This window comes from Lissotriton helveticus, chromosome 3_1 (genome assembly GCF_964261635.1).
Source record: "Lissotriton helveticus chromosome 3_1, aLisHel1.1, whole genome shotgun sequence".
In the NCBI taxonomy this organism is placed as follows: Eukaryota; Metazoa; Chordata; class Amphibia; order Caudata; family Salamandridae; genus Lissotriton; species Lissotriton helveticus.
In genome coordinates, this window is record NC_136061.1 from 1,780,040,405 (window position 1) to 1,780,054,822 (window position 14,418).

The following is a 14,418-nucleotide window of genomic DNA, read 5'->3' on the forward strand; positions in this document are numbered from 1 at the left end:
TACACACAACCGTACTCTATTCCACTGCACTTTATGCCAATCTACTCCTCTCTGTGCCACTCTGTGCCACTCTGCGTAACTCCACTCTATTCTACTGCAATCAACGCTGCAGCACTCTACGCCACTATGCCATGTGCCACTACGCTATGCCACTGCACTCTACCCTCTACCACTATACTATCCCCCTACACCACTTCCATCAACTACACTCTACTCTAAAACAATCTACTCTATGCCACTGCACTCTACACCACTGCACGTTACGCCACTCTACTCTAAACCACTGCAGTCTGCGCCAATTGACTCTATACCGCTTTACTCAAAACCAATGCACCATACGCCACGGGTGCCTATGCCAACTGCTTTGCATCACTACACTTTATGCTGCTATACTCTACAACATTCTACTCTATCCTACTGCACACTATAAAACTCTATACCATTGCACTCTATGTCACTTCACTCTGCACCACCCTACGCCACTGCATTCTACACCACTCTAGTGCACTCTGCACCAAATGGCACTACACCACTCTACTCTACTCCACTCTGCTCAGAATCACTCCACTCTATGGCAGTTCACTCTACCCTGCACCACTCCACGCCACTCCACTCTACGTCACTCTACTCTGCAACACTGCTCTCTCCGCCACTGAACTCTACACCACTCTACTTTGCATCACTCCACTCTGTGCCACTGAACTCTACCCTGCACCACTCCACGCCACCCCACTCTACGTCACTCTACTCTGCAACACTACTCTCTCCACCACTGAACTCTACGACACTCTACTTTGCATCACTCAACTCTGCCACTGAACTCTATGCTGAACCACTCTAATCTATTCTACACCACTGCACTCTAGGACACTTTACTCTATGCCACTGCAATCTATGGCACTGTACTCTACTCTGAAACAATCTACTCTATGCCCCTGCTGTCTACGCCACTCTATTACACTCTGCTCCACACCACTCTGCACACTACGGCGCTCTATACTACATTGGTGCACTCCATGCCACTGCACTCTATACAATATTCTTTACACCAATTTTCTCAAAACAATGCACTGTACACCACTGCACTATATGCCAATCTACTCTGCACTACTGCACTGTATGCCACAATACTCTATGGCATTGTACTCTGTCCTTTCACTCTGCTTTACTTTATGCCACTGCACTCTACTCTACACCACTACACTCTATGACTCTACTCTGCAGCACAGCTCTCGCTGCCGCTGACCTCTATGTCACTCTACTCTTCACCACTTTACTCTATGCCACTGCACTGCACACTACTATACACCACTCTACTGCACTGTATGCCAATGTACCCTAGGGTACTGTAATCTACTGTGCACCATTGCACTTTGACACTGCACTCTACACCACTTCACTCTATGCCTCTCTACTCTGAACCCCTGCACTTTTTGTCACTGCAGTCTACACCACTCCCCTCTGCAACACTTCACTCTACGCCAGTGCACTGTACACCACTACTCTAAACCACTACAGTGTACCCTGCAGCGCTCTACATTACACCACTTCATTCTACTCTGAAACAATGTACTCTACAGCACTGCAGTCTATGCCATTGCACAATATGACACTCTACTCCACTCTGCACCACTACACTGCAATCAACGCTGTGCCACTCTGTGGCATTGAGCTATATCCAGCCCACTAAACTCTACCCTGCACCGCTCCACTCAGCCCTGCCAAGTGCCACGCATCACGTGTTAAAATAACGCATTTTCTGTAATTTTCCTGCATTACCGCAATACCTGCGCTTGTCACGCAAAAGAACCGTGTCCTGACCCTTGTAGTTCCAGTTTCTCACTTTGCTTAATGCATAAAAGCTGAGCTCCTACACTTTTTTTTAAAGGCCACAAGATGGCGCTAGTGTACAATGGCAGGTATTGGATTCTAGATATTTACGATATGGAACTATCCCGTTCTCCCAGCCCAAGTGTACCATGCCTGCAGAGAGTGTGTTGTTATCAGTATTGCATTCCTGGATGTAACAAATCAGGAATTTGCCAGTCTTGGAGCGAAGAGCAGACCCTGGCTAGGGTTGAGCGTTTTCTTCTGTGCTTCCACATAGGGGTGTTTTTATTTGCTTCAACTGACAAAATAACAGAAAGATTGGAAACATAAAAAACTCAGAAGCTGGTATTTTAATCATAAAGGGCCACATGCATCAAAGGAAAAACAGGTCGCAAACTGGCAGATTCTCAGAATCTGTCCTTTTGCGGCCGGTATTTTTGCATTTGGGATGCATCATCTGAACTGCAAAGATCGCAATTTAAGTAATTGCAAAACTTGTGATTTCTTAATTGCAATTGCATTTAGGGAATCGCAAATTGTGTTTCTCTAAATGCAATGCATGACGAAATCGCAAATAGCGATTTCGCAAATAGGAGTCGCAATTTACCATCAATTTGAACTTGATGGTAATTTGCAAAAACTTTGAAATAAGTTCCTGGTTACACAGACACACACCCTTGTGCATGTGTGTGCGCAACATGTGTTCACCTTACGATTTCAGTTGTACAACAGGGTGTCCTTTTGGTACCCGTGCACCCTTGAAGTTGCAAGCGCAATTTGCGAGTACCTAATGGGTACTCACAACTTGCGCATGCACTCCCCATTCATTCCTTAATTGCGTCTCGCAATTTGCGAGTCTCAATTAAGGAATGTTTAGGATTCGCTATTTTTTTAGCGATTCCTACATGCATAGGCTTTTGCGATTCCTTAATAATCGCAATTAAGGAATCCCAAAAGCCTAACTTGATGCATGTGCTCCAAAATACTTTTTAATTTTACTAAATCGGTCTGGGAGTTTTACGGTGGGATTTCTTAAACCAAGTGTTATGGTGCTACTGCTAACCCATAACACATTCTCTGAAGTTGCTATCTGTCGTGATACTGCTTCGCTAATGGTTAGATGAAGTTGTCAAAGAAAAACAGTGTTTGCCTGACTAGGTCCTAGATTTGCACTGTGGTGCAGAATTTGCTCATTGTATAATCTGGCTTTCTGCACCCTTTGCCTGGTTTCCAGTCCTCTACCTGTCTATGTCCATCCAGGGTATATGACATGCTCCTCTGCCTGGACTTTTTTGTTCTGTTTGCAAAAGCCCTCTACTTGGGTTCCCTTGTCGTATATGTCAGTTTGTCTCCTTGATGCATCATGTGAACCTCTGCCTGGGTTCCTTTGCTCTGCATAGCTTTATGCCTCACTATATCTGCCAGAGTTCCCTTGTACTAGACATCTATGGGCCTCCTGGGTTCATACTGGGACTGTGTGTGCATCTCCTGGGTGTCTGATCTGTCCCTTTGTCAGGGATCCCTTTTACTAAATGACAGAAAAAACAAAAAAATGATGCGAGAAATACTTGATTTTATTGCCGCCACAAGTAATTACTCAGGGGTGCATTCCAGTCTAATTTTTGCCCACCGTACCATCTCAGCCAGGAACCAGACATTCGCAAATCAGCCTCCCTTCTTCTCCTATAGTACCAGTTCAGCCCAGACTGCCAGGCCAGGACCCCTCTGAACGGGAACACAAGCAACCCCAAAACTCGCTTGGGACTGGTCAGGCCTCGTAAGTGAGGTATAGATTGAGTCCTGTGGCACAGTGAGCATTGGACCCACATCTGTACATAACTGTCAAACAGAAGATAAAAATTAGATGTATGGAATGCTTGAATTGATATCAGCCAATGGGAATAACTAAGGCCGGCATTCCAGTTCATATTTTTTTTGCCCACCATGCCACCTCAGAGAGGAACAAGCCATAGACAAATGGATCTTGGTCCTGGTCCAATATGATTAGTCCTGCCCGAACTGCCATTTCTGGTTCCCTGTGATCAGGAACACAAGTAATCTGACAAGACTGTTTTAGACTAGTTAGGCCTCAAAAGTGATATAGAGTTTGTCTTGTAGCACATTGAGCACTGGATCCACTTTGTGTCATACCTATCACACTCAGAGCATCAAACTGAATTAAATAAAAGATGTATTTGGACCTCTAAGGTGTATACTGTGACTCTCTGCCTGGGTTCCCTTTTTATTATATGTCTGACTGACTACAGGGTGTATACTATAATACTATATTCCCTTGTTCTGCAGGAGTTTGCTGTTCCAGTGTGTATGCTGTGATCCTCTGCCTGGGTTCCATTGTACTATATGTCTGTGCCCCTCCAGGGTGTCTGTTTTGGTAGTTTGCTGGGGTTCCCTTTGTCTGCATGTTTGTGTGCATCCACACTGTATGATGTGATCCTCTGCCTGGGTTCCATTGTACCATATGTCTGTGCCCCTCCATGGTATCTGTTTTGGTAGTTTGCTGGGGTGCCCTTTGTCTGCATGTTTGTGTGCATCCACACTGTATGCTGTGACCCTCTGCCTGGGTTCCATTGTACTATATGTCTGTGCCCCTCCAGGGTGTCTGTTTTGATCTTGTGCTGGGGTTCCCTTTGTCTGCCTGTTTGTGTGCATCCACACTGTATGCTGTGACCCTCTGACTGGGTTCCATTGTACTATATGTCTGTGCCCCTCCAGGGTGTCTGTTTTGGTAGTTTGCTGGGGTTCCCTTTGTCTGCATGTTTGTGTGCATCCACACTGTATGCTGTGACCCTCTGCCTGGGTTCCATTGTACTATATGTCTGTGCCCCTCCATGGTGTCTGTTTTGGTAGTTTGCTGGGGTTCCCTTTGTCTGCATGTTTGTGTGCATCCACACTGTATGATGTGATCCTCTGCCTGGGTTCCATTGTACTATACGTCTGAGCCCCTCCAGGGTGTCTGTTTTGATCTTGTGCTGGGGTTCCCTTTGTCTGCATGTTTGTGTGCATCCACACTGTATGCTGTGACCCTCTGCCTGGGTTCCATTGTACTATATGTCTGTGCCCCTCCAGGGTGTCTGTTTTGATCTTGTGCTGGGGTTCCCTTTGTCTGCATGTTTGTGTGCATCCACACTGTATGCTGTGACCCTCTGCATGGGTTCCATTTTACTGTATGTCTGTGCCACTCCAGGGTGTCTGTTTTGGTCTTTTGCTGGGGTTCCCTTTGTCTGCATGTTTGTGTGCATCCACACTGTATGCTGTGACCCTCTGCCTGGGTTCCATTTTACTGTATGTCTGTGCCACTCCAGGGTGTCTGTTTTGGTCTTTTGCTGGGGTTCCCTTTGTCTGCATGTTTGTGTGCATCCACACTGTATGCTGTGACCCTCTGACTGGGTTCCATTGTACTATATGTCTGTGCCCCTCCAGGGTGTCTGTTTTGGTAGTTTGCTGGGGTTCCCTTTGTCTGCATGTTTGTGTGCATCCACACTGTATGCTGTGACCCTCTGCCTGGGTTCCATTGTACTATATGTCTGTGCCCCTCCATGGTGTCTGTTTTGGTAGTTTGCTGGGGTTCCCTTTGTCTGCATGTTTGTGTGCATCCACACTGTATGATGTGATCCTCTGCCTGGGTTCCATTGTACTATACGTCTGAGCCCCTCCAGGGTGTCTGTTTTGATCTTGTGCTGGGGTTCCCTTTGTCTGCATGTTTGTGTGCATCCACACTGTATGCTGTGACCCTCTGCCTGGGTTCCATTGTACTATATGTCTGTGCCCCTCCAGGGTGTCTGTTTTGATCTTGTGCTGGGGTTCCCTTTGTCTGCATGTTTGTGTGCATCCACACTGTATGCTGTGACCCTCTGCATGGGTTCCATTTTACTGTATGTCTGTGCCACTCCAGGGTGTCTGTTTTGGTCTTTTGCTGGGGTTCCCTTTGTCTGCATGTTTGTGTGCATCCACACTGTATGCTGTGACCCTCTGCCTGGGTTCCATTGTACTATATGTCTGTGCCCCTCCAGGGTGTCTGTTTTGGTCTTTTGCTGGGGTTCCCTTTGTCTGCATGTTTGTGTGCATCCACACTGTATGCTGTGACCCTCTGCCTGGGTTCCATTGTACTATATGTCTGTGCCCCTCCAGGGTGTCTGTTTTGATCTTGTGCTGGGGTTCCCTTTGTCTGCATGTTTGTGTGCATCCACACTGTATGCTGTGACCCTCTGCATGGGTTCCATTTTACTGTATGTCTGTGCCACTCCAGGGTGTCTGTTTTGGTCTTTTGCTGGGGTTCCCTTTGTCTGCATGTTTGTGTGCATCCACACTGTATGCTGTGACCCTCTGCCTGGGTTCCATTGTACTGTATGTCTGTGCCACTCCAGGGTGTCTGTTTTGGTCTTTTGCTGGGGTTCCCTTTGTCTGCATGTTTGTGTGCATCCACACTGTATGCTGTGACCCTCTGCCTGGGTTCCATTGTACTATATGTCTGTGCCCTTCCAGGGTGCATGTTTTGGTACTTTGCTGGGGCTCCCTTTGTCTGCATGTTTGTGTGCATCCACACTGTATGCTGTGACCCTCTGCCTGGGTTCCATTGTACTATATGTCTGTGCCCCTCCAGGGTGTCTGTTTTGGTAGTTTGCTGGGGTTCCCTTTGTCTGCATGTTTGTGTGCATCCAAACTGTATGATGTGATCCTCTGCCTGGGTTCCATTGTACTATATGTCTGTGCCCCTCCAGGTTGTCTGTTTTGATCTTGTGCTGGGGTTCCCTTTGTCTGCCTGTTTGTGTGCATCCACACTGTATGCTGTGACCCTCTGCCTGGGTTCCATTGTACTATATGTCTGTGCCCCTCCAGGGTGTCTGTTTTTATCTTGTGCTGGGGTTCCCTTTGTCTGCCTGTTTGTGTGCATCCACACTGTATGCTGTGACCCTCTGCCTGGGTTCCATTGTACTATATGCCTGTGCCCCTCCAGGGTGTCTGTTTTTGTAGTTTGCTGGGGTTCCCTTTGTCTGCATGTTTGTGTGCATCCACACTGTATGATGTGATCCTCTGCCTGGGTTCCATTGTACTATATGTCTGTGCCCCTCCAGGGTGTCTGTTTTGATCTTGTGCTGGGGTTCCCTTTGTCTGCCTGTTTGTGTGCATTCACACTGTATGCTGTGACCCTCTGACTGGGTTCCATTGTACTATATGTCTGTGCCCCTCCAGGGTGTCTGTTTTGGTCTTGTGCTGGGGTTCCCTTTGTCTGCATGTTTATGTGTTTATGTGCATCCACACTGTATGCTGTGACCCTCTACCTGGGTTCCATTGTACTATATGTCTGTGCCCCTCCAGGTTGTCTATTTTGGTCTATTGCTGGGGTTCCCTTTGTCTGCATGTTTGTGTGCATCCAGACTGTATGCTGTGACCCTCTGCCTGGGTTCTCTTGCTCCACATCTCTGTACACGTCCAGGGTGTATGTTGTGAACGACCACATGGGTTACCTTGCTCTACATGTGTGTGTGCCTCCAGGTCGAATGGTGTGCCCTCCATCTGCGTTCCCTTGTTCTGGGTTCACTTCCTCATGTCTGTGTGTTTCCAGGGTGTTTGCTGTGACCCTTTCCCTGGGTTTCCTTGTTATAGATGGCTTTTCTGGAGAAGCGTGGCTCAGTGGTTAGAGGCGGCAGACCCGGAAGCTGAGATCGACCGTGGACCAGGGTTCGATTCCCCGCCTCGGCGGGTCTCGGGCTCAAAAATTCCACGGACTCGACAATTCTCGCTCCGGTGCCTACTCGAATCACGGGGTCACACTCTGCAACTCTGGGCAATAGCTTGCTTAATCTCCACTACGGCCCCTCGCGGCGGGATGCCTGGCTTTCACCTTGTGGACACCCTGCCAGGGTTTCTCACAGGGGAATACCAGGACGGGTTCCCTAAGCAAGCGCCAGGATGCCCTTTGGGTGACAGGTTTGCGCTATATAAGTACACCTACATTTACATTTACATTCTGCCTCCAGTGTGTTTGCTTATGCTCTTTCTTTCAGGCGTTGTTCTCATAAGCCGCCGTGTGATTTCTCACATCGTTCTATTTGCTCTATGTGTCTGTGCATACACCATCTTTGCAAACACTCTTTTCTTTCTTTCACTTTCTGTGCTCATGGGGTGTTCTGTGTCATGTCATTGTGATGGAGCTCCTTGAGCTACCGGCCTTGGGGTCTCTTGGGTGTGTGCATCTGCATTTGCTGATTTCGTGCCCCTTGTGATTTGCAGGGTCAGCCCCTAATGACCTGGAGCTTATGGCCACCATGATGCACAAGCTTGGTCTTTTGGAGCAAAGAGTGAAAAGTCAAGCACAGGAAATTCATCAAAAGGTAAACGAGAGAACAAAATGAGGACAATCCTTAATATATCTTGCTAGATCTTTATCTTTTTTTGCCGGGGATGAGTATGGCATTGAGTGTGTCTGCTTTGTTGCTAAGACATCTCAAAACATTGATCACCCTTTAACATTACTCTGGTATGTGTGGTCCTATATATATGTGTATATATAAGTGAAGGAGTGTTTGGCCAACCAGCTCTCGCCATTCATTTACTGGTGTTGTGCCATACACATTTTGCTTCCACAGCATAGGGCTGTGGGTCAGCCTGCTTCAGCCACTGTCTAACCTTTGCTTGAATGACAGTATCTTGCCCTTTCACAAGGAGCACATCCACACCCATGGTAGTCACCTTCATTAACAGTGGTTTTGTTGTTACCTTGTTTCTTTAGTGTTGCCTTTATGTTTAGAGCCTGATGTACTAACAAGACACTTTCTACCAGCTCTTTATGATACTTTAGATGTATGCAGATTGCATATTCCACCTTTATAACTTCCGGTTTCTTGCTAATGCTGTTGTAAATTACTTTTGAAGTGGCCTTTGTTCACCTGACTACTTCTATTTCACGTTTTCAAGGACAAAGGAACCCAAAAGTATACAAAGGACCATGGGTAAGAAACGTTTATCGAGGAACAGGCAGTCCCTTGGTAAAGAGCTACACAAAACAATGAGCATAGAAATTACCTTGTTGTTGGGTTTTTGTCTTGTGTTTCCCACTTCCATTAAATTCTTATGTTATGTGATCGTATACATATTTAACAAAATGTCTTATTTCAAAGCTTGTCTCATAAAACGTATTTAATTTCTATGCTCATTGTTTTGTGTAGCCCTTTACCAAGGGACTGCCTGTTCCTCGATAAATACTGCTGTTTCACAGCATCGTGCTCATTTGAAACTGCTCTTTATAAAGTTATCCTCTTTTTAGTACGCATTCAATTAATTGCTTGTATAACTACACTCCTGTTTTGTCATACTGGTATGTATTTTAATTAAGGACTACAGTTAAATCATATCTATCTGTCTATCTTCCTCTCTGTCTTTGCACTGATCAGTGTTTGCCTTTGCAAGCCTGTCTGACTGTGCAAGCCTCTCTGTCATCGACAGCTACCAACTCTGTTTTTGCACACCTCTGTATTTCTCTACCTTTTGACTACTCTCAATTTGTATTAACGATTTTTTTTTCAATTTAAAGCTTTATTCGACATTTGTCATAAAAGCATCCATCCTAACCCTGTACAATAAATACTAAAACTAAAAATATTTTTTCTTTTAAAATACATATTAAACAAGTGACAGTCGAATACTTCAAGCAAATAAGATTTGTACTTAATTCATTTCAATTATTAAAAAGATTAAAATTCAAATAAGGAAACATATAAAACATATCAACCAGACTTCATTATATAGCATTTAACAGTAATGTGCGGGTACGAATTACCCAGGCCCACGCAAGAAATTTTGCCACAGCAATCACAAATGGTGTGGATCAATCAGATTCTAGTATTCTCAGTGCTGTCGATTGGCTGCGGGTTCCAATATTCAGACAAACTGGTTTTAACCATTTACGCCTTGGGCTTGCATATAAAGGGCAACAAAATAATAAATGGGAAATGTGCTCTATTTGGTCTTTGCAGTGGTAACAACGTTCATCCCACGTCGGGGACCAGTGTTTCTTAAAAGCATTCACTGGAAGTGTTCCAACACGGAATTGAAAGTATAATTTCCGGTCATACGGGCGTTCAATTATGTCTCAATAAGGTTCGCACAATGGGAACATTTCGATGTCCAGAAAGCGAGATGACAGGTTGGATACAGATTTTTTACAATACATTGATAAATAAACCATCTCCCAATACATTTCTTTCAATTTTGTTTTTGAAGGAAAGCAAGTTACATCTGTGTTACCCCATAAATGGTCCAGTTTTAACTTTGCAAGAAGGCCCCGCAATTCTTTTAACCATACAATGCAATGAAAACAATCACTCTTATCGACATCTGACAAAGCATTGACATAGTGACTTAGCTCTGGGGTCACCATCAGGCGCCTCCAATACAACAGTGGCCGTAGCCGGGCTATGTCCTCGATATTATTCCTACCAAGGTCCAACTTTAGTGGAATTGTGGGTGTACTTTGTGGGGCCATTACAAGCCCTCGTAAAAATCTATTTTCCGCCCGCCCCAAATCTCCTAGATTTGAAAAGCCCCAGAGTTCGGAACCATATAAAAAGGCACTCAATACTTTCATTTTATAAATTTCTAGGGCACAGTTTATAGGTTTTGTCAGCAAGGTTCTATGTTTGAGAGCGACTACGCCTGCAAGCTGACTAAACTTTAGTATTGCCGTGTTGATATATATATAATAGGAAAAAGCATCAACTTCCTCAAGTGGAGTACCCTTATACGTTATCGTACCTTTAAACGTGGACCGGTGGTTAAGGCACATAAATTTGGTCTTGGTGGTATTCAGTTCGAGACCCCGACTATCACAAAATTCACCAAAGGCATCGACCACTTTTTGCAGTCCACTCGGTGTACGTGAAAATAAAAGAGTATCGTCCGCAAACATTAGGACGGGGACATGTGAGCCTGCTATGATTGGGGCATCGCTTGGGAATTTATTCAAATAATCAACAATACCATTTATATAAATTGAAAATAAAGTTGGCGCCAGGACGCACCCTTGCCTCACCCCTCGCTCTACCGCGAAGGGCTCAGTCACTTCTCCCTGTTTGCCCCACCTAATATTAGCGAAATTGTTTTCATGAAGACGCACAAGGAGAGTGAGGAGTTCTTGGCTTAGGCCTAGATCAGCCATAGTCTGCCACAGTTTTTCTCTTGGAACCAGGTCAAAGGCAGCTTTTAAATCCACAAAAACCGCATACAATGTGCCTTTTTTTAATGTGACGTTTCTCCAATAAATAGCTATAAAGTAAAAAACTTGGTCAACACTACTAGTCAAGGGGCGGAACCCTGCTTGGTATGGTGATAATATATTTTTTTCGTCAATCCATTCTTGCAGTTTATTCTGAACTAAACGCCCCATGAGTTTTTGTGCTGTGTCAATAAGACTAATAGGTCTGTAGTTTTTTGCCTAGGTTTTGTCACCTTTTTTAAATATAGGGATGATTTCCGCTCCCTTCCATGAAGCGGGCACATCCCCTCCCATAGCCACTGCATTAGCCAGCCACATAAAATAAGTACACCATGAGTTCCGGTCAGATAGAAACACATCTGCCGGTATTCCATCCATGCCCGGTGCTTTTCCCCCTGCTACACAATCCAAAGCCAAATTAACATCTTTTTCATTAAATATTTGATGTTTAAAAAAGGCAATTGGAGGGGGGGGGGATCAAAACTATGCAGTGGATTGCGGGCATACTGCGGTCGAAAAAACTCGATCCATGAATTTTTTGCAACATGGTTTTGTGGTTGAGCAGCTATTCCCCCCCTGTCCCATTTTAATGTGGCCCAGAATAACTTGGAATCCTTGGCTGCGCAAGCCTGTTTCAGCTCCCGCCAACACTCTTCGTCCCAACGTTTCCTGGCATGTTTTTGGGTCAGTCTATAGCTGTCTCTCGCCTTCCTAACAGCTGCGGCATTCCCTGTTCTTAGTTCAATACTTAAATTATGTCGTGCCTGTCTACAACTCTTGTCATACCATCCCTGCCTTGACTGTTCTTTTTTGACTCTGCTTAGATCTACAGTTTTGATGAAGAAGGTTTGAAGTTTACAAAAGAGGTTTTTATGGGCCTCCTTCATGTGGTCTGGAAGTTTGGATTCCCACAGTGGGGCTTGATGTTATTTATTTCCTCTATAACAACTTTTTTAAGGTCCTCTATTTTTGCTTCATCTTCTATCAACATTCTCCATTTCAAGTGGCGCTGATTGTTTGAGCACACAACATCCTGCGTCACCCGTTCATTTTTGTTGACATGTTCAGTTAACTTATTGTAAGAGTGAAAGGTCAAACACAGGGGATTATGGTCGCTTTCCAATCTTACTTTTACAACCATATCTATCACTTTGCTCCAGGCCCTTACATCTACTAAAAGATAATCAATTCTGCTAGATGCACGGCCATTGTCAAATGTGTTGTTACCTTTTAAGTCAGAGGGCGTACGCCCATTTGCTGCTCTCAGGCCACTTGCTAGGCAGAGACTCTTTAACTGAATTGCCACAGCACTCCATCTTTTAATGGCGGGGACCTCCAGCTGGGGTATTCCCCACTTCATATCCTCCTCCTCGGACAGAATCCTATCCTCCTCACCCATAGGTTCGAAGGTGGAATTGAAATCCCCACCCACAATAATGTGAGATTGAAGAGTTAACAGTTGAACGTCCTGTTCTAAGAGTGTTACTACTTCTGACGATTTACCAACACCAACCCCCCTAGCATAAACATTATACAGAGCAAGTTCTTGGCCGCTGTCCCATCTAATGTTAAGTGCTAAAATATCATTAGATGGTACAGATCTTCGCGTTATTGAACAATTCAGCGACTGGCGGATCCAAGTTATTAAGCCTCCGGAGGGGCGTCCTAAGCGATTTCTATTTGCTGGTATATAAAAATTTAAGTATCCCTGGCGGAAAACTGGGTTTATCGACCAGGTTTCTTGTAGCATAATAATATCGTATTGGTCAATAAAATCAACCCATTCTGTTGTGGCTATCTTATTCGCTATGCCTGCTATATTCCATGTGATAAGGGTCAACGGGGGCTCTCCTAAGTGAAGCCCCAGGTGGCCCCTATCCACGTCATTTTTAACAGGGTCAACATTTATTATTTTTCCGCCTTCCCATATTTCTTCATTCTCTACCGTTTCCCTATTTTTGCCATGTAGGTCTTTGTCTGCCTCTCCAGGAAGTGCAACTCGGGATTCCCTATATCCTATTATCTGTGCATTAGATTGTGTGCATACAATATTATCTGACCTTCCATTAGTTTGTAAACTCTGTGGTATAGATAACAAATGTTTACACTCTGCGAGTCAATCGCATTCGTTTAGGTTAGATAGGGCCGAAAATCTATTTTCCAGGTTCAACTCCCAATCACAAATTTGACCATCCCTTGTCCTTCTACCACCCGCAACTGACCACTTGGTCCTTAATACACTTGGCTTTGCCACTAGTCCTCTTCTGCTATAGAAGAAGTCCAGCGTAAGTGGTATTAATTCTGCAGTTCTTCGTTGGGGAGGGAATAGATTGAGCAGAATTTCAGATAGGACTTTTGGCCCCTTGAGGTTCAATACCACACAGTCCCCTGCAAATTTCTTAGGTTTGTTCCCTATCCACTTTACTCGTCTTGCTGATACCAGGTCCTCTGACAACTTTTGTTTGCCCCAGGGAGAAATATGCATATTATTACTCAGCCATTGTACTGCTTTATTTAACAGGGAATCAGGTAACTCGATCTGGCCTGAATTCAGGGGTGGGACATTGGCAAGAACAAGAATCAGAGGTGAGGCTTCAACAATTAGTTCCACATGGCCTATTTCTATATTGTGTTCTTGATCTATAGTGTTCCCTGTAATAACTGGGGAGCCAACGGCTGCAGGGTTATCTGGTTGCATGCCAAGATTTAATCTAGTTAACTGAATGGGAGCTAGTGCGTCTACTATTCCCCCTGGAGGATTTACCATGAATTGCTTTTCATCAATTTTCTCTGATACCAAACTCGGCAATTCCCCCACATTGTTGTTAGTAATTTTTAAGAGGGATTCCAATTTACCAACTTTGTCAGTAAGGTGGTCGATTTTAGACAGCAGCGGTTTAATTATCCGATTTAATTTAGTATCCAACATGCCCATAAGTTTTTTAGGTCTCGCGACCTATCGATGCGCGCATGCGCATCGAGCGGAGCGAGAATTCAAGCGGCGAAAACATCATGAAACCACCAGCTTTTTGCTGGCGTTTTCATGGCGTTTTCTTGCCGTTCATGTGAACCACGTGAGCAACATGCACGCGCATTCACGGCCGGCCGCAGGCCGGCCCTACTTTCACTTTCCCGCTTCTCCTCCCCTAATGATTCATTCCGGCGCTCACAGCACATCAAAGGGCTTCGCCCAGCGTGCGCTCACACGGCCGGCCCTACTTTCACTTTCCCGCTTCTCCTCCCCTAATGATTCATTCCGGCCGCTCACAGCACATCAAAGGGCTTCGCCCAGCGTGCGCTCACACAGCAAGGTAGTGTGCATTTCAACATCCTAGCCGAGTCTAAGCAACTCTGCC

At 45.1% G+C, this 14,418-nt stretch overlaps 1 protein-coding gene across 2 annotated transcripts in view; it reads left to right on the forward strand.

Moving 5' to 3' along the window:
* Positions 1 to 14,418, forward strand: part of UBXN11 (UBX domain protein 11) — a 361,170-nt gene that overhangs the window by 19,061 nt on the left and 327,691 nt on the right. For both annotated transcript variants that reach the window (XM_078684010.1, XM_078684011.1), the window contains exon 4: positions 8,083 to 8,183. In XM_078684010.1, coding sequence (XP_078540136.1) covers positions 8,083 to 8,183 — 101 coding nt within the window. The remainder of the gene's footprint in view (positions 1 to 8,082; positions 8,184 to 14,418) is intronic.